Source organism: Eumetopias jubatus, unplaced genomic scaffold (genome assembly GCF_037043125.1).
Source record: "Eumetopias jubatus isolate StellerSeaLion01/CBP00866 unplaced genomic scaffold, mEumJub1_p1.0 scaffold_13, whole genome shotgun sequence".
NCBI lineage: Eukaryota > Metazoa > Chordata > Mammalia > Carnivora > Otariidae > Eumetopias > Eumetopias jubatus.
In genome coordinates, this window is record NW_028274819.1 from 108,323,741 (window position 1) to 108,348,684 (window position 24,944).

General features: G+C 39.8%; 1 protein-coding gene across 1 annotated transcript in view; it reads right to left on the minus strand.

Moving 5' to 3' along the window:
* The window catches only part of CUL5 (cullin 5), a 92,555-nt gene that overhangs the window by 50,794 nt on the left and 16,817 nt on the right, over window positions 1-24,944 (minus strand). Inside the window, exons 2-4 of the mRNA XM_028105793.2 lie at window positions 21,570-21,679; window positions 8,083-8,182; window positions 1,145-1,321 (exon numbers count right to left, since the gene is read on the minus strand). Coding sequence (XP_027961594.2) covers window positions 1,145-1,321; window positions 8,083-8,182; window positions 21,570-21,679 — 387 coding nt within the window. The remainder of the gene's footprint in view (window positions 1-1,144; window positions 1,322-8,082; window positions 8,183-21,569; window positions 21,680-24,944) is intronic.

Genomic DNA, 24,944 nt, shown 5'->3' on the forward strand with positions numbered 1-24,944 from the left:
ATCCTCAATACCAATATCTCCCTTTTTAGAAATGTAGAATCTGGGACACTGAGAGGAAAGCTAGTTTCCCCACCCTTATACAGCTCATAAACGGCAACACTGGGATGTGAATCCAACAGGTATGGTCCCAGAATCTACGCTCTTAATCATTAAGGGGTGCTGATTCCTATAATCAGTAGGGAATGGTATAAATTAAGAATAACAAAAAAACAAGAGAGGATAAGATTATGGAATTGCAAATTAAAAAGCATCTAGAAGTACTTTTCTTTTTCTTTTTTGGGGGAAGGGGGATAATTTCTCACATTGCAGTTATTTCTACCACCGGAGAACCCCTGGGTGTCTAAATTCACAGCATCCCTGTCCATATCAGCACAAAGTTTAGAGTTGGGAAGGAACAGGAATGCCTATGCCACTATTTGAATGCCTGACTTTGTTGCTATAACCTTCACAGCAAGTAGCAAGTTGCTTAAAGTCCAAGAGGCATTTTTCACTTTTTTACTTTTCAAATCTACGTTTCCACTTGATTCTCAGAAGCAGGAATACATATGCGAAATGAGGACAGAGAGTTTAGGTCATTACTGATTGAAGAGTTGAAAAGAAAACCTGGGATTCCACTTTCAGAGCTGAGTTCTTTCCATTAAATCACGAGGGGTTACTGGACACAGAGCTTCTAACTAGAAACCATGCAAAAATATGAAAATAAACACAGTACATAATGAGTTCATGGTAACTGGAAACAAGTAAAAAGATCATGAAGATAACAATTTAGCCACAATTAAACACAAAGATACAAGAAGGTAACCTAACAAGAGATTTTTGAAAGAGGAAAAAAGTAATTTATAGGAAGGTAAAAGTAAAAAAGAAGAAGAAGGAAATACTGAAGATAAAACCAGGAAAAGGAGAAAGCAAGGCGCTACCATCTGAGGACACAGACACACAACTTAACACCACGCAGCATAATGACAGAGGGGTGCAGCTCAACGTGGAAGGAAGAAGGTTGGCAGTACTCAGTAAAACCCGGCAAGAGTCAAAGAGGAATTTATACCTCGAGTAGAAAAACCACTTGAAGTCTGAATTACTTTCTGAAGTTGTAAAATTACCTTCTTTCTGAAGATTAGGGTAAAAAATGCAAAATGTAACTTACTTTTCGAACAATACTGTCTTCTACAGTTGATTTTTTATTGCTGCCCTGTTTACCCATTAAAGTAATCTCCAGCTGACAAAAAGGCTTCGGTAAAATATCACACTGTGTAAAGAATTTTCGCCATTCGACAATATATGCTTTTAGCAAAGCTGTATCATCTTGATGGCTCAGTACTCGCTGAAAAAAAAGAATCATATGAATGTGAAATAAACACAGGTAGGTGCTTGAAAGAATAACAGAATATATTCATGCTATAAATATAAAATATATAAAATTATATATATACATATATAAACATACATATAAAACTTATATAAAAATATTTTATTGTACAATCTATATGATATCCAAGAGAAATCAAAACATGTTCACAAAGACTTACTGTGGCAATCATGTTGGTACATACATAAAATCATAATGTACACATGAAACTAATAAAACGTTTTACGTCAGCTGTATCTCAATAAAAAACCCTGATACCCTAAATCCTTAAGCTATCACCTTTTTATCCTCCCCTAACCACCATTCCCACCCATCCCTTCCCCAACCCTAAGCAACCACTAATTTACTTTCAGTGCCTATATATTCGCTTGTTCCAGACTTTCATATGAATGGAAACATGTAATATGTAGACATTTATTTTATTTCTTTAAAGATTTTATTTATTTTTGAGAGAGGGCACGCAAATGAGAGAGGGAACACATGTGCATGAGCAGGGGGGGAGGCAGAGGGAGAGAGAGAATTCCCAGCCGACCACACACTTAGTGCAGAGCCCTATACATGGCTCGATCTACCACCCCAAGATCACAACCCTAGCTGAAACCAAGAGCTGGACTCAGTCCACCTGACTGAGCCACCCAGCGCCCCCAACATGGGGCCTGAACTCATGACCCTGAGACCAAGACCTGAGCTGAGATCAAGAATCAGAAGCTTAACCGACTGAGCCACCCAGGCGCCCCATAATACGTAGACATTTATAACTGACTTCTTTAACAGTTTCAGGGGACTCCCGAAGTCCTCGGATGTATCAATACTTTATTCCTTTTATCGCTGAACACTATACCATTTTACAGATACACCACATTTAGTTTATCTATTTTGTCCACTGATGGACATCCAGGTTGTTTCTACCCATTGGCTACCATGAAAAATGCTGCTATAAATATCTATGTCCCAAAAAAAGTTCATGAAAAACCTGTGCACAGTCACCAAGAAAAAAAGAGGACTCGAACAGTACCAGAAATGAAACAGGAGACATTACCACTGATAACACAGAGATACAAAGGACTGGGGCTCCCGGCTAGCTCGGGTGGTAGAGCACGCAACTCTTTTTTAAGATTTTATTTATTTATTTGAGAGCGAAAACAAGAGTTGGGAGCAGGGAGCACAAAGCAGGGCTCAATCCCAGGACCTTGGGATCATGACCAAGCCCAAGACGGACGTTTAACCCGACTGTGCCACCCAGGTGTCCATATTTTATTCTTTTTGATGCAATTGTAAATGGGATTGGTTTTTAACTTTCTCTTACTGATACCTTGTTTTAAGTGTATAGAAACAGAATAGATTTTTGTATATTGATTTTTTAACGTGTGTCTTTACTAAACTCGTCTGTTCTGACAGTTTTTTGTTAGAATCTTCATGGTTTTCTCTATATTATGTTATCTGCAAATAGTGACGGTTTTACTTTTTATTTTTTTAACTTCTTCCTTGACTTGGATGCCTTTTATTTCTTTTCTTGTCTGACTGCTATCAGTCCTATGCTGCATCAAAGTGGTAAGAGTTGGCATTCTTGTCCCATTCCTGATCTTAGAGGAAAAGCTTTTAGCTTTTCTCCACTGAATGTGATTTTAGCTGTGGGTTTGTCATATACTGCCTTTATTATGTTGAGGTACATTCCCTTTATACCAACTTTTTAGGAGTTTTAATCATAAATAGATGTTGCATTTTGTCAAATGCTTTTTCTGCATCTATTTGAGATGATCATATGATTTTATACTTCATTTTGTTAATGTGGTGTTTCACAAAGGTTTGCTTGTGGATGTTGAACTAACCAATCTTGTATCCCTGGAACAGATCCCAGGAATACCTAGGAATAACTTAACCAAGGAGGTGAAAGACCTGTACACTGAAAACTATAAGACACAGATGATACAAACAGAAGACACAAATACATGGAAAAATATTCGGTGCTCACAGAATGGAAGAATAATAAGCATTAAAATGTCCACACTACCAAAAACATACAAACTCAATGCAATCTCAATCAAAAGTCGAATGGCATTTTCCACAGAAAAAGAACAACCAAGCCTACAACTTGGAGAGAACCACAGAAGACCCAGAACAGTCAAAGCAATCTTAAGAAAGAACAACAAAGCTGGAGCATCACCTTCCTGACAGCAAACTATGTTACAGAGCTCCATCGTCATCAAAACAGACACAGAGATCAGTGGAACAGAACAGAGAGCCCAGAAACGAACCCACACGTATACGTTCAGTTAGTTCACAACAAAGGAGCCAAGAATATACAACGGGGACGGACGGTCTCTTCAATAAATGGTGCTGGGAAAACAGGACGGCCGCGTGCAAAAGAATGAAACTGCACCACTATCCTGCACGATACGCAAAAGTTAACTCAAAATGGATTAAAGACTTGACCCTAACACCTGAAACCATAAGACTCCTAGAAGAAAACCCAGGCTCAGGTGAGCTCCTTAACATAGGTCGTGGCGATGATTTTTTTGAATATGGTACCAAAAGCAACAAAAGCAAAAACAGACAAGTGGACCACCTCCAACTCCAGAACCACAGCGCAGCAAAGGGGCCCACGAATGTGAGGAAGACAACCTTGTAAAGGGAGAAAATCACTGCACATCGTGGATCTGACGAGGGGCTAACACCCAACACAAAGAACTCCTACAACTCAGGAGCAAAAAATAAACAATGCGACTGAAAAACGGGCAGAAGATCTGCACAGACGTTTTCCAAAGAAGACACACCGAGGGCCAACAGACACATGAAAAGGTGCTCAACGTCACTCATCATTGGGGAAATGCATATCAAACCCACGTGAGCTATCACCTCACACCTGTCAGAACGGCTAGTATCAAGAAGGCAAGAAAGAACAAGTGCTGGCCAGGATGCTGTGAAGAGGGAAACCCTGTGCACTGCTGGTGGGAAGTAAAATGGTACAGCTGCTGTGGAAAACAGTATGGAGGTTACTTGAAAAATTAAAAACAGAACTACCATATGACCCAGCAATTCCACATCTGGGTATTTATGCGAAGAAAACAAAATACTAACTTGAAAAGACATATGTACTCTCATGTACACTGCGGCATTATTTACAATAGCCAAGTTACAGAAACCACCTAAGGATCGACTGATAAGTAAGATAAAGAAAATGTGGTATATAGACACAATGGACTATTACTCAACCATTAGAAAAAAAAAAATGAAATGTTGGGGCGCCTAGGTGGCTCAGTCATTAAGCGTCTGCCTTCGGCTCAGGTCATGGTCCCAGGGTCCTGGGATCGAGCCCCGTATCAGGCTCCCTGCTCGGCGGGAAGCCTGCTTCTCCCTCCCCCACTCCCCCTGCTTGTGTTCCCTCTCTCGCTGTGTCTCTCTGTCAAATAAATGAATGAAATCTTTAAAAAAAAAAAAGAAAGAAAAAATGAAATCTTGCCATTTGCAGTAACAAAGATAGATCTTGAGGGCATTATGCTAATGAAATAAGACAGCAAAAGATAAGTATGATTTCATTTACATGTGGAATTTAAAACAAAAACAAAAAACCCAAGCTCACTGATACAGAGAACAGACTGGTAGTTGCAAGAGGCAGGGAGTGCGGGGTGGGGCACAAATGGGCAGGAGAGTCCAAAGGTACAAATTCCCAGTTATAAAATAAGTAAGACTGAGGAAGAAGTAATGTAGCATATGGATGGCAACAACAGTTAAACCATACTGTATTGAATATTAGAAAGTTGTTAAGAGATTTTAAAAGTTCTCATCACAAGAAAAAAAATTCCATAACCATGTGTGGTGATGGATGTTTAGACTTATTGTGGTGATCATTTCATAATATATACAAATATCAAATCATTGTGTTGTTCACCTAAAACTATTAATGTCAATTATACCTCAATTAAGAAAAAAAACTTACACACAAATGTTTCTAGCATTACTCAAAACAGACAAAAAGTAGTAACAACCCAAATGTCCACCAATGATGATTAAAAAAAGATGTTGTATAGCCATACTATGGAATATTATTCAGCCATAAAACAAAATGCAATATGGATAAATACTACAATGTAGTTGAACCTTGAAAACATTATCGTCAATGAAAGAAGCCAGTCATAAAAGGCCACGTATTGCATGATCCCATTTATAGGAAATGTACACAACAAACAAATGCATGGAAACAAAGAAGATGAGTGGTCGCCAGGGTTTGTGGGGAGTGGGTCATAGGGGATTAACTGCTAATGGGTACACAGTTTCTTTTTAGGGTGATGAAAATGTTCTAGAATGAGTAGATGATGGTTGCACAACTTTATGAATATACTAAAACCCACCAAACCTTATACTTGAAGAGGGTAAATTTTCTGGTATGTAAATTAAATCTCAATTTTTTTAAAAGATGGCGGGGTCTATTTCTCCACCACTGGTTTGGGCTGGTCCTGTGACTATTTTGACCAACAGGATGCAGATGTGACACCGTGAGACTTCTGAACCAAGATCTGAGGAGATCTTGAAGATTCCACTATCACCTCAAAAGCTGGGTTCCCCCAGAATGGGAAACCACCTGAGGGAGAAAGGCCCAGGTGAAAGCCAGCACCAAATACCAAGTATGTGAGAAAAGCTCTCTTGGATCATCCAGTCCCGGCAAAGCCACCAGCTACCTGCTGGCACATTAATAAGCTTAGGAGAAATCAGGTGAGACTAACCCAAATTGCTATACAAAATTATGAGCAAAAAGAATACTTATGGTTTTTTTTTTTTTTTAAGATTTTAACTGTTTATTTGACAGAGAGAGACACAGCGAGAGAGGGAACACAAGCAGGGGGAGAGGGAGAAGCAGGCTTCCCGCAGAGCAGGGAGCCCGATGCGGAGCTCGACCCCAGGACACTGGGATCATGACCCGAGCCAAAGGCAGACATTTAACGAATGAACCACCCAGGCGCCAAAATTAAATACCCTAATAACTTGCCAAGCATTGTACATTTACTTTTTACTTCCCATTTTGTCGTTTCAAGTAATACTATAATCATTTTAATGCATATAGAAACAATCTCTCCTGTTTAAGAGATTTGGTCCTCCTAACTAGATAAGTTCAATTAGTCTTAATAACTGACTAGTAAAATAACTCACAAAGCTAAACCTTCTTAGAAGTTTAGAAATCAGGGGTGTGTGGGTGACTCAGTCAAACGTCTGCCCTAGGTTCAAATCATGATCCCGGGGTCTTGGGATCAAGCCCTGTGTCAAGCTCCTTGCTCAGCGGGGAGCCTGCTTCTCCCTCTCTCCCTCTCTCCCTCTGCCCCCCCCCCCACTTATGCTCTCACTCGTCTAATAAATAAAATCTTAAAAAAAAAGTTGAGAAATCATATAGCTATGTCTGGCATTATTATTCCCATCATTTAAACACTCTGAATTAGTGACACTAAACCTCATCCTCAGGGTCTTACTAAAGTCTACATTCCAGACTTCGATGGGTCGTGTTATAATGAAACACATATTTTTGTTTTGTAGTGTCAAGTGTATTTTTTAACATTTGTTAACAATATCTAAGATGATTGTTTAGGAGCCCATTTCCAGAAACTGAAGACTAAAGCTCTATCAATTTAAAATAAACATAATTTATATTATCACTGAAAGTCATAAACAGGTAAGATGATATGCTTTCCAATGCATTATTTGTAAATGAGTTCTGGAAAAGTATACTTTTGATTCAATTGTGATAAAAAAGTATATATTTTTCTAAGCAAAGTCTGAAAATATCATATTCATTAAAAGAGAATTTCCTATAAAACTATTTTCTTTAATTTTTCATTTATTTGAAAGAGAGCACATGCAAGAGAGCATGAGAAGGGGGAGGGCAGAGGGACAGACTCCCCGCTGAGCAGGGAGCCTGAAGTGGTCCTCCATCCCAAGACCTTGGGATCACGACCGGAGCCAAAGGCAGACGCTTAACCAACTGAGCCACCCAGGCGCCCCAAAACTGTAATACATGTTAAAAAATTATTTATCAGGGGGCGCCTGGGTGGCTCAGTTGTTTGAGCATCTGACTCTTGGTTTCAGCTTGAATCGTGATCTCAGGGTCTTGAGATTGAGCCCTGTGTCGGGCTCTGCACTCAGCACAGAGTCTGCTTGAAATTCTCTCTCTCTCTAATAAATAAATAAAATCTTTTTTAAAAAATCATTTATCAAGATGACAGAATTAATGGTGATAGCAAAACATTTCATTTTGTAAGTAATGCCCCATGTGACATGAATCTTTTAACATCATGGTGGTGGCTATTAGCAGAATTAAATATATAACAATCAGGTACTTGACTTCAGTATCTTTCTTTAAATCATATATAGAAAAAGAATATATATAGAAACAGCACTTTTAATTGAGGATAATGATGTGCTGTCTTGACAGAAATGTCACTAAGGGGGAATAAACAACCAATAACAATCATCTCATTAACAAATTTAGTCAACACGGGGCGCCTGGCTGGCTTGCTCAGTAGAGCCTGCAGCTCTTGATCTCAGGGTTGTGAGCTACAGCCCCATGCTGGGTGTAGAGATTGCTTAAATAAATAAATTTTAAAAAACTTTAATCAGCAAATGTCAAAAGTCAATGTGATATTTTTAAATTACTTCTGGGAGTCCTACATCAGAAAATGCGATATTCCCTAAATCTTAAAATAAACTTAATCTAAAGATGCAGAACTTACTGCCTGTGCTTGCTTGATAAACTCAAGAATATCTTCTTTTAAAGCCTGATGAATTTTTGCTGGACCTTTATCATCCCAGAGACAGACTGCATGCACATCCCTGTAAAAATAAAGCAGGTAAACAAACATGAACACTAGAACAAGTACAAAGACAAAACTCACATCAAGTTCTGTGTGCATACAGTTTCCATGGACCATGCTACACCCAGCTGAGGGTGGATGAATCCATTCATAAGAACCACAAATTCTTTGTAAGTTATCTAACATACACACATATTTGTTTCTACTTTTATTTTATTTTCTTTGTCATTGTTTTCCTCCTTAAATCTCTGCTTACTGTTTATCTTTAATTATAAAAGCATGCTCCCATCTTTAAATCCCACACCCCATGGTTAACCACTATCAATTTTTTTTCATGTAAAGTATAAGTTATTTTAATTCTTTACCACAATATATGTAAACTATTCTCTCTTTAAAAAAAGTAGTCATTTAAATACCAGCAAGTCTCTTAGCTTCCCCCATATATTATATTTACACATGAATTACCACTGTATCTCCTTTATTTAATTAAAACACAACAAAAACAAAAGCTCTCCTAAACTGGCATACAAGAACTCTGACTTATAAAGCTGACACGATAGATATTTATTTAATAGTAATACAACATGTTCAAAAATTAATTTCTCAATTACCAAGTTATAGAGTAGGCAAACTCCTAACAAAAGGATAGTCTTATTAATTGAGGATTCTTTTATTCAAAAAATGTTCCCCAGTGACTCATGTAGTACCTAATGGAGACCCTGCTATAAAAAATGTCAAGGAAATCAAAATACGAGATCTCCAGAATTGTAACATTATAACAATGGCCAAATAGTTTGTTTCATATCCAGATTCTCAGGGACATCATTGTAACTCAAGGTTCTGTCTGTATATTATTAATTTGAACTTGCCTTTGTCACCTGTTAAATTTAGCTTTCAGCTTAAGAGTGGTATCTAGCTCACTGCCTAGCATGCAGTGAACACACAAATATTTGCTGAACAACAACATAATCCGTAACATCCGATTGCTTACTATGCACCAATTACTATTCTAAGCTGTTTTAATTCATTTAACCTTCACCGCAACTCTGAAGGTAATACTATTTTTTTTTTAAGATTTTATTTATTTATTTGACAGAGAGAGGGAACACAAGCAGGGGGAGTGGGAGAGGGAGAAGCAGGCTTCTCGCCGAGCAGGGAGCCCGATGCGGGGCTTGACCCCAGGACCTGAGCCGAAGGCAGACGCTTAACGACTGAGCCACTCAGGCGCCCCAAGGTAGTACTGTTTTTATCACCATTTTACAGATGGAGAGACTGAGGCAAACAAAGGTTAAGGAACATCTCTAAGATTACAAAGCTAGTATACGGTGGACCCAGGGCAACAGGGCTAGCGTACGGTGGACTCGGGACCACACGGCTAGTGTACAGTGGACCCAGGCAGGTGGGCTCCAGAAGCCACACAAAACCATTTCCCCAAACTTACTCCTGCACTTCTCCAAACCAACCATTCCACAAACAATAGCCAAAGTGAGTCTCTGAAACAAATCATATCATATTAGCTCCATATGTAAAACCTCCAATGGTTTCCCACTGATCTTTGCATAAACTGTGAAATGGGTAACTGACCCCTCTGCAATCTCACCCTATAACTAAAGGAATCCAGAGACTAAAAGAAGAAACTGATACAAAATAGGCTGATATAATTCAGTACATGTACGACTACTGTGCATATAAACACAAGATGGTTCAGGAACCCAGAAGAGGGTGAAAGCCAAAGGGAGAAGCTGAGAGGTAGTGAGGGGAAGGAAGGCTCCCTGAACGAGTTGGTTTCCTGAGCTTAATCTCAAAGAACAAGCAGGAGTTTGCCAGGCAAAGGTGTGAGGAGGGTAGGAAAGGATATTTTATAAAGTAGCAGTATGAGTACAAAATTGTATATTCTCCCTCTCCCACTCCCCCTGTGTTCCCTCTCTCGCTCTCTGTCAAAATAAATAAAATCTTAAAAAAAAAAAAGAATATATTATCTTGGAATATATAAACAAAGTGCTTTTTACTCAGTTTTGAGAAAGAGACAGAGCACCAGAGAGAGCGAGCAAGCAAGCACAAGCAGGGGGAAGGGCAGAGGGAAAAGCAGGCTCATGCTGAGCAGGGAGCCCAACGCGAGGCTCGATCCCAGGACCCCGAGATCATGACCTGAGCCTAAGGCAGACGCTTAACCGACTGAGCCACCCAGGCGCCCCACCCAAAGTGCTTTTAAAAAAAGGACATGTTGTAAGCAAAATTCATTTTAACTACTTAACTATATAGAAAAATCAGGGTGGGTGGGAAAGGGACAAAGTAAAGGTTTTTCAAAGGTTTTAAGCAATAGAGAGAAGAGATGGGAGAAGAAGCAAGAGGTAAGAAGTAGTCCAAAGGTTTCAACTTCCTTGGGTACAAAGAAAGCAAAAGAGAAAGTGTGACCCTGGTATAAAAAACAGGTATTTTGCTTTTGATTAATAGTAACACTATATGCTTCTGATGGAGAGTGAGAAATAGGAATGTAACCACTAATGGAAGTGAACTTTCAAATTAACAAAAATAAACAAAAAATGAAGAAACAAGATTAGCTACTAACTGATAAAGTTAGAGAAACAATAAAACAAGAATATCAGTTGTAACATTAAATAGGAACTCAATAAATTATCCCATTAGAAGACAGTATGTCCTTCAAAAGGACAAACAGTGTTATGATTTCCCTTATACAAGGAACTTGGAATAGGCAAATTCATAGAGGCAAAGAGCTCAGATCTTCTGTGTGGGATGATGAAGACGTTCTAAAAGACGGATAATGTTGATGTTGGCACAACATCGTATACGTACTCAATGCCAATGAATTGTAAAATACCACTGAATTGGTTCAAGTGGTACAATTTATGTAATGTACAATTTACCAAAAAAAATTTTTTAAGGAAAAAAAAAAAGACAGTGTGTCTTAAGAGATACCAGGCAAATACAAACCAAATAAAGCAGGGTGGCAATATTCATTTATCCAAATAGGAATTTAAGGTTAAAAGAACTAGAGAAAAGAAATATTATGTAATGATAAAAAGCATTATTTATGAAGATATATCCAACTATTTACATTATTTCTGTTACTTTTGATACATATACATATCAAATATGTATGTGTATTAAAATATAACAAAATAATTAGGAATGAAAGAACTTGATACAAATACAATGGAATACTTAAAACATCCTTACTTATATTAATGAGGATGCATTTAGCTAAAACATTAAATTCAATTAACGGTGGCTCCGATTATTATGTTATTTCTCTTAAATAACTAGAAGTCGAGAGGAAGACAGCTGCTGGTGTCTGATCAGAGACTGAGAAAAGCATCTTTCTCTCTCCACTCTGCTACTTTAGCACCTCTTATCCCCGTGAGGGTTTAAAGGTGGAAAAGAAGGGCTGCGCTAGGTACATTAGTTTAATTCATCTGAAAAGCAAAACCTTTCTCAGAAGCCTTCCTGTAAACCTATTTGCTGGAACGGTGTCACATGGTGACCCAAACAGCAAGGGAACCTGAAGAAGTGAATATTACAATACGCAGCCGCATGGAAAGTACACAAAGCAAAAAAACCAGGAATGGGTGTGGCTTAGCTAGTCAGCAGTGTCTATCCCAAGATCTCTTAACATTTGAAAATCTAGACCAAAAAAAAATTAAGGACAAAGAGGAATTTAAAAATACAATCAATAAATATTTATTAGAGATTCTCATTACAACCATCAAAAAGATAATTTTTTTGGGGCGCCTAGCTGGCTCAGTGGGTGGAGCATGCAACTCTTACTCTCAGGGTTGTCAGTTCAAGCCCCACATTGGGTATAGAGATCACTTAAAAATGAAATCTTTAAAAAAGAAAAAAAAAATTTTTTTCCTAAGAGCGTATGCACCCATATAAATTTTTTAAAGATATTTTTATAGGCTATTTCTCTGATCATAATCTGTAAGTAAGTAAGTGATCAAAAAAGACATCATTATTAGAAAGTAAGTCCCTGGATAATGCATGGATTATTTAAAAAAATTTACTAAAAACCGAGAAAGCAATAAAAAGGAAAACATTTCACACTGTAAAACCTATGGTAACAATAAAAGCAGTATTAAGAAAAAAAATGTATAGGCTTGAATGCTTTCATTTGAAACAAAAAGATAAAAGAACTAAGAATTCATCTTAAAAAAAAAAAAAAAACAGAAAAAAAATAATTCAAAGTAACCAGAAAGAAGACATTAATAAAGAAGCAAATCATGGGGGCGCCTGGGTGGCTCAGTCGGTTAAGTGTCCGACTCTTGATCTCAGCTCAGGTCTTGATCTCAGGGTTGAGTTCAAGTCCTGCACTGGCATGGAGCCCACTTAAAAAAAGAAAAGCAAATTATGGGTCTGATAATGAAAATAAATTGAATATTATTCTTCCCAAAGAACTAATTTTTGCCTTTTCCTTTTCTCTGTTGCACAATTATTTTGCATTTCATAAATTTTGGCTTTTGTCTTTCCTTCCTTATACTTTCCTTAGTAGTTTTTTTTTTTTTAAGATTTTATTTATTTATTTGAGAGAGACACAGTGAGAGAGGGAACACAAGCAGGCGGAGTGGGAGAGGGAGAAGCAGGCTTCCCACCGAGCAGGGAGCCTGATGCAGGACTTGATCCCAGGACCGTAGGATCATGACCTCAGCCAAAGGCAAACGCTTAACGACTGAGCTACCCAGGCACCCCTTTCCTTAGTTTTAATGTGCTAGGCTTTGTCCTCATTTCTTGAAATGAGCACGCAGATCACTGACTTCCAACCTCTTTTTTCTAACGTATGCATTCAAGGCTATAAACTCCTCAGCACCTAAGCTCTGCTTAGGTGGATCGAACAAGTTTTGATATGATGTACCTTATTAAAGTAATTTTTTAAATTTGGTTACATAAGAAGACCAATAAAATGGATGAACTCCTTAAAGACCAGATTAAAGAAAAATATGTAGGATTAGGAATGAAATACGAGATATACCCACATGTACAATATAAATATACTACTTATCATGCCATGGCAACAAATTTCAAAATCTAGAGGAAAAGGAAATGCAGTGTGCAAATAGACAATTTGTCTTAGTCCCAATTTTAAATAGAAGGTTTCCAATGTATCACTATTGGGATGATGTCTACTGCTAGAATACTTGCAGATGACCTTTATCAGATGAAAGAATAATTTTTTATTTTTCTAGTTTTTTAAGAAACATTTCATGTTTTTTCATCTACTGAGATTATCAATTTCTGATATAATTTTGACTTTTTCTATTTGTTTTCTGAGTTCAATTTTCATTTTATTTCCTCCTACTTTTGTTGATTTCTCTACTCAGCTTTTGAATTTTTGATTCAAGATTTCTTAAATTACCCTAAATGGTTGTATGAGGATACCAAACTCAGTTTGGAGCACTGTGTTCGTGTTCTGCTTCCTAGCTGGTTTCTGTGGAACAATTTTTAGCAGCTAAAATGTTTTGGTTTCCACTTTCTTATAATTTTGGATGGATCACGTCTGCCATTTTCTATTTATGTTCATCTTAAGATCAAGATTCCTAGTTTAGGAGCACCTCCTTCTGTCTAGTTTAATAAAGCTCAATTTCTTAATGACCAATGTTGGTAACAGAAGAAAGGGTACCTATTTCATTTCTGCAGGATCCTTAAATCCTCTAAATCCTTACCTGTCTGAAAATATGCTTATTTTGTCTTAAACTTGATTACAAACTCGACTACAGAATACTAGGTTTGGAACAATTTCCCTTCAAATATTTAAAGAAAATGTTTCATCAACCTCCTACATCCAATTTGGCCAATGAAAAGTGTTGGGGACAGTCTGCTTTGTTTGAGAGTTAACGGTTTTTCCTCACTGCAAGAAAACTGGGGTATTTTCTTTATCCTTGGAATTTTGAAACTCCTTAAAAGATATATCTCAGCATGTTTGCTAGCACTTTCAATATTAAGACTTGTAGGGATAGGTGGGAAGGGACAAGCATTTCCACCTGGGGAGTTTCCATCTTGTATTTTTGGACTATTCCCTCTCTCTATGATTTCTGTTCTCTCCTTCTGGTACCAATTTACCCAACTCTAGATCTACCTTCCCTATCTCTTTATTTCTATTTTATCTTCCATACTTTGTTTTTGCTCTACATCCAGGGAGAACTCTGCTTTTATTTTTCAAATCACTGATTTGGTCTTCTTTTATGTTTTAGCTCTTTATTTTATTTCAAAGATCTCTTCATCTTGACTTTCATTTTCAATTTAAGTTCTATCATTTTCTTCTTCTATGACATAAACTGGAGTTTTTAAAGAGTTCTTTCTAAACCTGCATCATCGATTTCCTCTACCTCTGAGGTACAGCCTCTAAGACGGCCCTTGATGATCCCGGTCTCCTGGTATTCATACCCGGGTACCGTTCCCTCCTACAGCGTACAAGCATCAGTCTGAGTAATAGCACATGACACGTGTGGTGGTTTGTCACTTCCAAAACTATGGCAGAAACACCACGAGCTCTGTCTTGGGAGTACCCTCTCTCACTCCGGGGAAAGCAAGCTGCCACATGTAAACTGCTCCGTGGAGGGGCCCACGTGGTGAGGAACTGAGCAGCTAGGGAAGAACTGACGCCTACCATCAATCCTATGAGTAACCTGAAAGATCACTCAGCCCCGCCTGAGTCTAGGCCCACCTCCGCTGCTGAGCTTCACTGCCAGCTCACCAGAGACCCTGAGTCAGACCGCCCGATCAGGCTGCTACCAGCTTCCTGACCCTCAAACGGCGACAGGGTAAGTGTGCAGTGTTTCAAGCTGCTAACCTTGAGAGTAATCTGTTATGCGGCAATGGACAACTGACACATGGAGACACAACAAAGACAGGGAGGCAGAAGACCATCATAATCGTTCAGATGAGATGGTGGGGGAAGAAGCTGGGATGGGAAGAAGGTCAATCCAAGAGACATTCAATAAAAATCTATGAAACCTAGTCATCAATTGAATATGAGGGAGTAAGAAAACAGGAAACTGATGGTAGCTTTCAGATTTTTGGTGTGAAGCTATGAACAACACATTTTTATCAATCTGAATACTGAGTACTTACAGAAGTTAAGAGACAGACCTATAGAAAAAACAATAGGCCCTTTGAGTCTGGAAGTTCGACTCAGGAGAATAATCTGGATTGCTTTTGAGCCTGACACAGGCTCCATCCCAAGACCCTGAGATCATAACCTGAGCCACCAAGAGTCGGACGCTCAACCGAGTGCGCCACCCAGGCACCCACAAGAAAAATATCTTCTAAGATAATTTATAGTAAAGGGGCACCTGGGTGGCTCAGTCAGTTAAACGTCTGCCTTTGGCTCAGGTCATGATCTCTGGGTCATGGGATCGAGCCCCGCGTCAGGCTCCTGGCTCAGCACGGAGTCTGCTTGTCCCTCTGCCCCTCGCCCTACTTGTGCACACAATCTCTCTCTCTCAGATAAATAAAATCTTAAAAAAAAAAATTCTTTTTTAAGATTTTATTTATTTATTCGACAGCGAGAGACACAGCGAGAGAGGGAACACAAGCAGGGGGAAAGGGAGAAGCAGGCTTCCCGCTGAGCTAGGAGCCCAATGTGGGGTTCGATCCCAGGACCCTAGGATCATGACATGAGCCGAAGGCAGACGCTTAACGAGTGAGCCACCCAGGCGCCCCGAAGATAATTTTTTTTTTTTTTAAGATTTTCTATTTATTTATTTGACAGAGAGAGACACAGCGAGAGAGGGAACACAAGCAAGGGGAGTGGGGGAGGGAGAAGCAGGCTCCCCGCTGAGCAGGGAGCCCGATGCAGGGCTCGATCCCAGGACCCTGGAATCATGACCTGAGCCAAAGGCAGGCACTTAATGACTGAGCCACCCAGGTGCCCCGATAAATTTTCTTAAAAATAAGATCTTGGGGTGCCTGGGTGGCTCAGTCAGTTAAATGCCCAACTCTTGATCTCAGCTCAGGTCTTGATCACAGGGTCGTGAGTTCAAGCCCCATGGTGGGCTCCACGCTGGGTGTGGTGACTACTTAAAATAAATACATAAATAAATAAAATGAAAATAAAAATAAAGTCTTATAAGTTGAAAATAATTTATGATTTAATTCTGGCTTCAATTTCACTAACCAGGGTCAAACCAAGTATGTGTCTAGAGCAGTAGTTCTCAACTGAGGGACATACCATCCCCACAGAAGCTCATTTGGAGAAGTACCAGAGCTGTCTGTTTGTTTATTTCACTAATGAGGGGTGGTGGTGCACAGGGAATGTCCACTACTAGAGCGTCTGATGGTGAAAGCCAGAGGTGATAAACATCCCACAATATGCTAGACAATCTTTTATAACCACCTAAAATGCCAAAAGCACTCATACTGAGAATCAATGATATATGAGAAAAAAAGGAGGAAATAGTCAATGGAGTTTAATAACAGTATTTTAGTACCTAAAATTTAGAAAGATAAAAGCAACCTGAATGTTATTAATTTACGTGATCAAACAGGCTAAAATTTGAAAGGTTTTTTCTTTTTACGTTATTTTTAAAAGATTTATTTATTTGAGAGAGCGAGCGAGCGGGGTAGGGGGGCAAAGGGAGAGGGAGAGGGAAAGCAGACTCCCCGCTGAGCACGGAGCCCAATGTGGGGCTCAATCCCACAACCACCAGATCATGACCTGAGCCAAAACCAAGAGTTGGACACTCAAATGACTGAGCCACCCAAGCAGCCCTAAAATTTGAAAGGTTTTAATTAATGTAGGTCTTGCAATTTTGGTGATGACATGTTAAGATATATAAGAATCCTTTAACCAAAAAGGACTACATATTAAGTTACCTTGGGTAACTCCAAGGAGATCAGGGATTTTTAAAAATGATGTGATGAGACCATTAACTAGAGCAAGTACAAAGGTATTGACTATTTCTGCTTAGAAATGCACTTTAAGCAGGGAACACCAACACATTACCCTCCTCCCAGTCAGAAGTGCACAGAAAACAAGCATCATTCTAGATGATAAATGATATGATCAACACAAATTGACAGAAACAAAACAAAAAAAACCCACCACATTCAACATATTCATAAAACAGTTTAATCAAATAATTTAAGAAAAATATATGTACACATGAATGCTATATATTTCTAAAAGGGCTTAGCTGTTTATTGAACTTTAATTTTTCAAAAGGCAGAATCATGCATGTAAGTTAATATTATGCAACAAGTTCTACATTAGGGAAATTAGATTTTTCTTATGTGATAAAGAGAAAAAATGAGAACAGCTTAATGTGTATGGATTATTCAGTCACACATCTACAACTCTCGATACAGTACTCCACTAGAGCATACACAGAAAAGTTAAGAGCAGGTCTGAGACCACTATCCTTAGGAAGATGTGCTTACAAGGCTGGCCCTGGGCTGGTATCTGGGAACTTGGATTTTGTGAAGGTTCTCCCTGTTTCCTGATGAGAATCGCTCATTGTGCCTAAATGTTTAGGTAAACAATCTTATGTTGAATACCTGCTTTTCATCTAGGAGTCTGGGACTTTAGTTCATGTCAGGCGGAGGCTACCTATGTGACAGCCCCGAGTTAAATCCCCGGACACTGTCTTTAATGAGCTTCCCTGTAGACAGACTTTCACATGTGCTGTCACAATCAGCTGCTGGAGTCTCCTGTGTGCCTCCAATGGGAGAGGATGCTTGGAAATACGTACCTGGTTTCCCCTGGATTTGCCACCCACACCTTTGTTGCATTTTACTGTAATAAATCATAGCCATGAATACGACCATATCTGAGTCCTATGAGTATTCCTAGCAATCACTGAACCTCAAGGTGGTCACCAAACTGCTGACACAACTGGAGTCAGAAGAGGGATTCACTAAACCAGCTGGGACTCCCTGAAACATGGTGAGAGCAATGTCTGATAAAAGGAAGGATGAAATGATTGGACGATGAACCTTTGCTGTTTGGGTGTCTATAAAGTCATCCATGGTATGAAATAGCAGCTGAGTTGCATATGTTTTAAGAGAGAAGAGTTACCTAGGAAAGCTGAAAACAATAGCTCTAGCCCCTGGAGAGTTAGCTCGCTCAATCCCCCGGCTGCTTTCAGCCATGCCGACTCGAGTGACAGGAGAAATGGCACAGCCTGGCTAACACCTTTGGTTTTGTTCTTGCCTCCAACTGGGAGGAGAAAAGGCCCAAAGTTAAGCTTTGGGTGAACCAAAAATGTCAAATGTTGGCATTATTCTCCCCGCCGCCACCCCGAGCCATGGGAAATAATATTTAAGTCAGATCCTGGGGTGGGAGAAAGATTTAGATAAACCAGGGGAGAAAATGCTGGGGGTGAGGTGCTTGCAAGGAGAGGAAACCACTCGAGCTGTGTCTTCAGCCCAACGGCTGCTGCTGAAGCAATCCCTCCAGGCCCCTTGCATTCCAGCCAGGCTCTCCCAGCAACTCTAACGTTAATGTCAATGCTACTAGGGGTCTGAATAAATGTATAATGGGAAGAAAGGGGAGGTTTAAAAGATGGCTCTGTATTTTGTGGCTATGGCATCTGAATGTATGATCAAAAAAGATGTAAAATGTTACATGCTTGTAATTTCAATGCTACAGGGATTGCACCTATCAGGAAAGGCTGTCCCCCAAGAAGTTAGTGGACACAACTTCCTTGCCTTAAGCTGCTGGTGAGGGGATTGGAATTTAAAGTGTTTGAACAGAAAAAGTGATATTTACTATTATTTTTTACCTATTGGTATGTCTGAGAAAAGACAGACAACATAAAAACAAAGGAAACCTTCAGCTAGAAATACACTTTTGGAGTTTTAAAAAGCAGTTTTTAGTTGCCACTGAGCTCCTGTGAAATCAGATGTCTGACCCTTAGAGGCTGATGATTTTCCAGCCTGATGTGCATGTTTTTGAGCAAGTCAATTTGGACTCTTAGACTGATAAGATAAAAAGAGCTTACTTAGCCAAGTCCTGCTTGTCATTTGGACTTAGAACACGACTGTCTGTGTGTCGCCATCTTGGCTTTGCGGCTGCAGAAGAAAAGTTGCTCTTTTTTAGAATCCTGAATTCACAGATCTTAATTGCCTGGATCTGATTCTGAGCTGAAATTTGATACTGTCTGTTACTGGCTGTTTCAAGCTCAACATAAGCTGTGCTGAACTAAAGCAAGCACATGCTCAGTGAACAGCACTTTGACATGAGGACTGCTGCAGATTTCAGACACCCTTTGCAGAGCCATAAACTGAAAACATCCTGGATTCTGCCTGGACCACTTGAATCACTCCCAGATGCCTACAGAGAAGGGCGTATTCTTTGATGGCGCCATCTGAAGTCAAGCAGCTGACTGGCTCTATTTATCTGATACAGACACTAGCCGCCCCCCCAACTTGCGGTGACCGCCGAAAGCGGCCAATGGGAGGGCAGGGACCCACCCCTCACACACTGGACTCCTGACGCCCTCTCCGCGAGGTCTCACTGGCTCGTGTTCCGTTTTCAACAATGGATTAATAATAACCTGGCTCTACTTCCCTCACCTTCACCTCACCGTCCTTGTGCATACACCTCAATAAAACAACTTGGTTGTTAAACACAGCTGTCTCCAGAAAGGAGCGGATCTTTTCTAGGCTGCTCACTACATAAATGATCAGGACAAAGGCATGGGAGGTGACATAAACCTATCTTAAAATTTTCTAAACATTTGAGATTTCATCCAGACCAATACCCAAACACATCTTTCTAGTTAAGGGATATAAAAAAATAAAAAAATACTTTTCTGTAAAAATGCATTTGCTCCTCTTTCAAGTCCACATGATTGTGGGAAAAAATTGAAAAGTTGTCATTACTGAATGGGACACACTGGTTTTACAAGAAAGAAAAAACACCTATCTGAGAAGCAAAGGGGAGGAGGAAGACATTAATGATTTTTGTTTTTCAGAATGATTCTTCAAAGCTTTGCTGTCCTCCTGAAGGCAAATTCCTAGCACTGGCTTTCCTCACTGCTGTGGGTGCTCTGAAATCAAACCCAGGGCTCGGAGACAGCAGGGAGCAGCCAACTCCTACGCTTTCCACACAAAACCCTTCTAACATCATCCACACTAGTGAGGCAAATCCACTGGTGTCACGAATAAACAAAACAATTTGGGACTAATTTCCTTCAGGCAGTTCATCTGAAAACAAGGCCTGAACTGAATTAACAGAACGGGAATGAGAACTCTAGAGCTAAAGGTCCTCCGGGAGGAGGGAAACGGGGGGCCTTGTTACTGTATACTACCTGACCAACGTATGTCTCTCTTGGAGCACCCTAACAATCGTAAACTCTTTGCTTCTGGGGTACCACATATGCCCTCTGAGATTATACTTCTTCGTGGATGTGCTCTGATGACCATGACACTGCTTTAACCCTGGAAAGCTTTCAGGTGCGCTTCAACTTAGGGGCCAGAGTGGCGCTGTGCCTGAACTGATGCCTCAGGCCATGTAAAAAAGGTTCATATAGAAAGTGAAGGAGAAGGGCGGCTGGGTGGCTCAGATGGTTAAGCATCTGCCTTCAGCTTGGGTCATAAATCCTGGGGTCCTGGGATCGAGCCCCATGTCAGGCTCCCTGCTCAGCCTATTTTTCCCTGTCCCTCTGCTCCTCCCCCTGCTCATGCTCTTTCTCTCAAATCAATAAATAAAATCTTAAAAAAAAAAAAAAAGATAGAAAGGAAGAGAAATCCACCTGGTTTCCTAAAATAAACTTCATGGTTGATGGAATTTATTTTCACTAGCTAAATCTAGGATCTCTAAAGACATAACTGAGATCACTACTATGGATTGGCCTTACCTTGCCCCATCATATCCTACTGATAATCAGTTAACTTTAAATGGTCAACAGTTTCCTACCCTGATATAAAACTTTCCTGATGGTAAGAATGTCCCACTGTGCCTTAACTGTACAAGCTATATGGTTTACACTGAACACCTGATCTTTCTGAGAATCTGGCATTTGGGCACATGCCAAGCAGAGGCTATTTATGTGACTAGTCCCCAGTAAAAACTCTCATTGCTCAGTCTGCAAGAGCTTCTCAGGTAGACAACGTATCACATTGGTTGTCAATCCTGTTGCTGGAGAGCCTGTCTCCTATGTGATTCTACAAGTACTCTGGGAAGCCTATGCCTGTTTTTCCCCACACTTTATCCAAGGTGGCTTTCCTTTTCGCTGCTTTTGCTTTGTATCCTTTTGCTGTAATAAACCACAGCTGTGTATGATGGCGTCCCCCTAGCAAATCACTGAATACAGAAGAGCGCTTGGACTAATAATAATTGTAAACAGGTAAACAGTCCAGTCTAAAGTGAGCATTCCATTTGGGTATAGAAATGCATCACCAAAATTTCCTTTACATTAGCAAAAAGTTAGAGTTAATAGATTACTTACGAAAACAGATCAAACCACTGCTGTTTTGTAACAGATTCCTGGCGTAAAAGCTTCAAAACAATCGGGCGCATGAAATCCCATTTGTCTTCAAACTGAAGTGAACCTTTATTCTTAAAAAAAAAAAAAAAAGATAAAAAGTAGTTTAATTTAAATGCAGCTAAATCAAAAGTGTCCGTTATTTTTGTCTTTCAAGAGTTAACTAGAGAAATGCAAGGTTTTAAATTTAAAACAATCGGTTTTCCATAATGGAATCCCTATTAACTTAATGTGGTTTCAAGAAATCACAGGAAGACACCATGAAAAAGAAAATTAATTGTACAAACGTATAAAGAATTTGGCCTTGCCCAAGGAGAAAGTCTGGTCTTTGTCCTCGACTTGTAGTAGGTAATCTCTGGGCTCTCAGAGTGTGTGTCTGATAAGAGAGTTGTTGTTTGTCTGGTAACCTTGGGTCAAACTGGATAATCTAACAAATGTGATTTAGGGAGGGAACTGGCCATACCCATAGAGTCCCTAGGGTTGGGGCTGACCAATCCAGAAACACTACTGTAACTCTGGAAGGTGGTTTTGGGTTAACCAAAATGGAGACTGAGATTATCCACAAGCAATCAATCAGTCATCCCTACATAACGAAGCCCCAGTAAAAACCCCGGAAAGGGAGGCCTAGATGGCTCAGTCGGTTAAGCATCTGCCTTTGGCTCAGGTCATGATCAGGGTCCTGGGATCGGGTCCCACATCAGGCTCTTTGCTCAGCAGGGAGCCTGCCTCTCTCTCTGCCTGCCACTTCCCCTGCTTGTGCTCTCTCCCTCTCTCTGACAAATAAATAAAACCTTAAAAAGAAAAAAAAAAACTCCAGAAAACTCTGGCTGGCTCAGTAGGTGGAGCATGTGACTCTTAATCTCAGGGTTGTGAGTCTGAGCCCCATGGTGGGTGTAGAGATTACTTAAAAATAAAAATCTAAAACAAACTCTGGATGCTAAAGCTCGGGTGAGCTTCTCTGGCTAGCAGTACTCCATCCACACGTCACGTTAATAAGGCCTAGAGAGAGACGCGATCTGACTACAGGGGAGGACGAGGAAAGCTCTGTGTTCAGCAACCTTCTACCCTCTGCCCTGTACGACTCTTTCTTTGGCAGACTTAATCGTATCCTTTGTCCACAATAAGCCATACCATGATCTACGAGTCTGTAAGGTCTACGAGTCTTTCTGATGAATTACTGAACCTCAGGGTGGTTTTGGGAACCCTCCAAACTTGTAGCTGGTATCAGAAGTGAGGGGGATCTTGTGTATAAAGACTGTGCCTTCTAATTTTATAGTTGCCCTAAATTCCCCACAAAAAGTATACTGAGATTCTATATAAACTCTGAAAACTGAGAAAAAACAAACAACAACAACAACAACAAAAACCCAGAAAAATACCCATCCTCCTTTTTAATACTAACAAAACCCTGATAACAAACTGGTGAGAAAAGCATAGGAAATGGAAACTCTAGACAAATTCAACAAGGACATAGGTGCAAAAATCTTAAATATTAGCAAATTAAACAAGTGACATATCAAAAGAATATTTCATAATCACACATGGTTTATCCCACGAATGTGAAGTGGTTGAATATTAAGAAAAAGAGGTCATCAATTCATTACGTTACTAAAAAGAGAGAGAGAGCATATGTGTTCAGTCATTACTACTGTGGCCACGTGACTTGCTTTCACCAATAAATGTCCACACAAGTCATTCATTTCCTAACATGCTTATGAAAAATTTCCAAACACACCTACGGAACTCATTATTGTTTTTACTATATAACGTTCTTAAAGATGCTGCTCACTCGTATCAGATAAGGTTCTAGACTAACTACCTGGAATCTGCAAACTCCCTAAAATTATAACCCAGAAGAGGTCTCTAAACATGTAGTCTAACAAGAACCTACATCAGAATCACCTAGTGTGGCAGTTTCACATATAAGTTTCTTTCTTTCCTTTTTTTTTTTTTTAAGATTTTGTTTGTTTATTTGACAGAGAGAAAGAGCACAAGCAGGGGGAGCAGCAGAGGGAGAGGGAGAAGCAGACTCCCTACCGAGCAGAGACGTGATGCAGGGCTCGATCCCAGCACCCTGGGATCATGACCTGAGCTGAAGGCAGACGCTTAACCATCCAAGCCACCCAGGCGCCCCCACATACAAGTTTCTAAAACTTAACTCAGACCTACTGGGATCAGAATCTCTTGAGTTCAGAATCAGCATATTCAGTAAATTCATGATAAAACTACATAAAAATGTTAGAGGATCTATGACCAAAAACAGGTTAAGAACCACTGACTAACAAAACTCTTGTGAAAGCAAGTGATGCGTCTTACGTTCATGGACACTGGTTTGTTTTTTTTTCTTTTAAACTTAAGAAAGGCAAACAGTCACATGCAGGGCTGCATTTGAATGTCTGGAGTCTTGCAAGCTTGACTACCCTACACTCTCCTACAAATGTACCCTGAGAGCTTGTTTGGAGGTTTTAGCAGGGGGTGTAGCTACTCATATATCCTTGACCAAAGAATGGTCATCTTCTATTGGGGAGAGTCATCCTCTTTAACCAAGCTTGCAGCTTCGGGAGGAACACACACCGAGTGGTGAGGGAAGGAGGGGACACCCGCCTCGTCAGCCAGATCAGCCAAATCAGCCAAATCAACCCTGCTGATCAATGAGGTGACAGATGTCACAGCCACATCATGCTAACTTCCTATATCCATGAACACTGATGATCCTAAAAGTGACTGTACTGTCTTGCTCCAGGTACCTTTTTTAATCACAACATTCTTATTATAAGCACCCACAAGTGATATTCATTCAAAATTTTGTACGGGGATTAGCTGTGCTTTCCCCCGAACAACTAGTTCGTTTTTACCTCATAGACTTTAGTGAATCATGTAGGTAACTTTGCTCTTAAGTGTTGGCTATGGAGAAATTCAGAATCAGATGTGTAATTCTACAGCATAAAATTTGTGTACTAACCTTATGGCTGGTTTCACTTTTTCTACTGTTCCCTCTGAGGGAGGAGCATGCAAATAAACAAATTTGAAAGAACCATAAAAAGTTTTCTTGACTATGACATGGAGAATCATTATATAGCCCCTTAATTAGAAGATACTTTATAACATCAACTAAGTCTATTTCCCTTAGCAATTCTGGCAATTCATAAAATTAAACATAGTATAAATCCTGCAATTAAAAATCAAAAAGGATGGGGCGCCTGACTGGCTCAGTCATTAAGCATCTGCCTTCGACTCAGGTCATGATCCCAGGGTCCTGGGATCGAGCCCCGCATCGGGCTCCCTGCTCGGTGGGAAGCCTGCTTCTCCCTCTCCCACTCCCCCTGCTGTGTTCCCTCT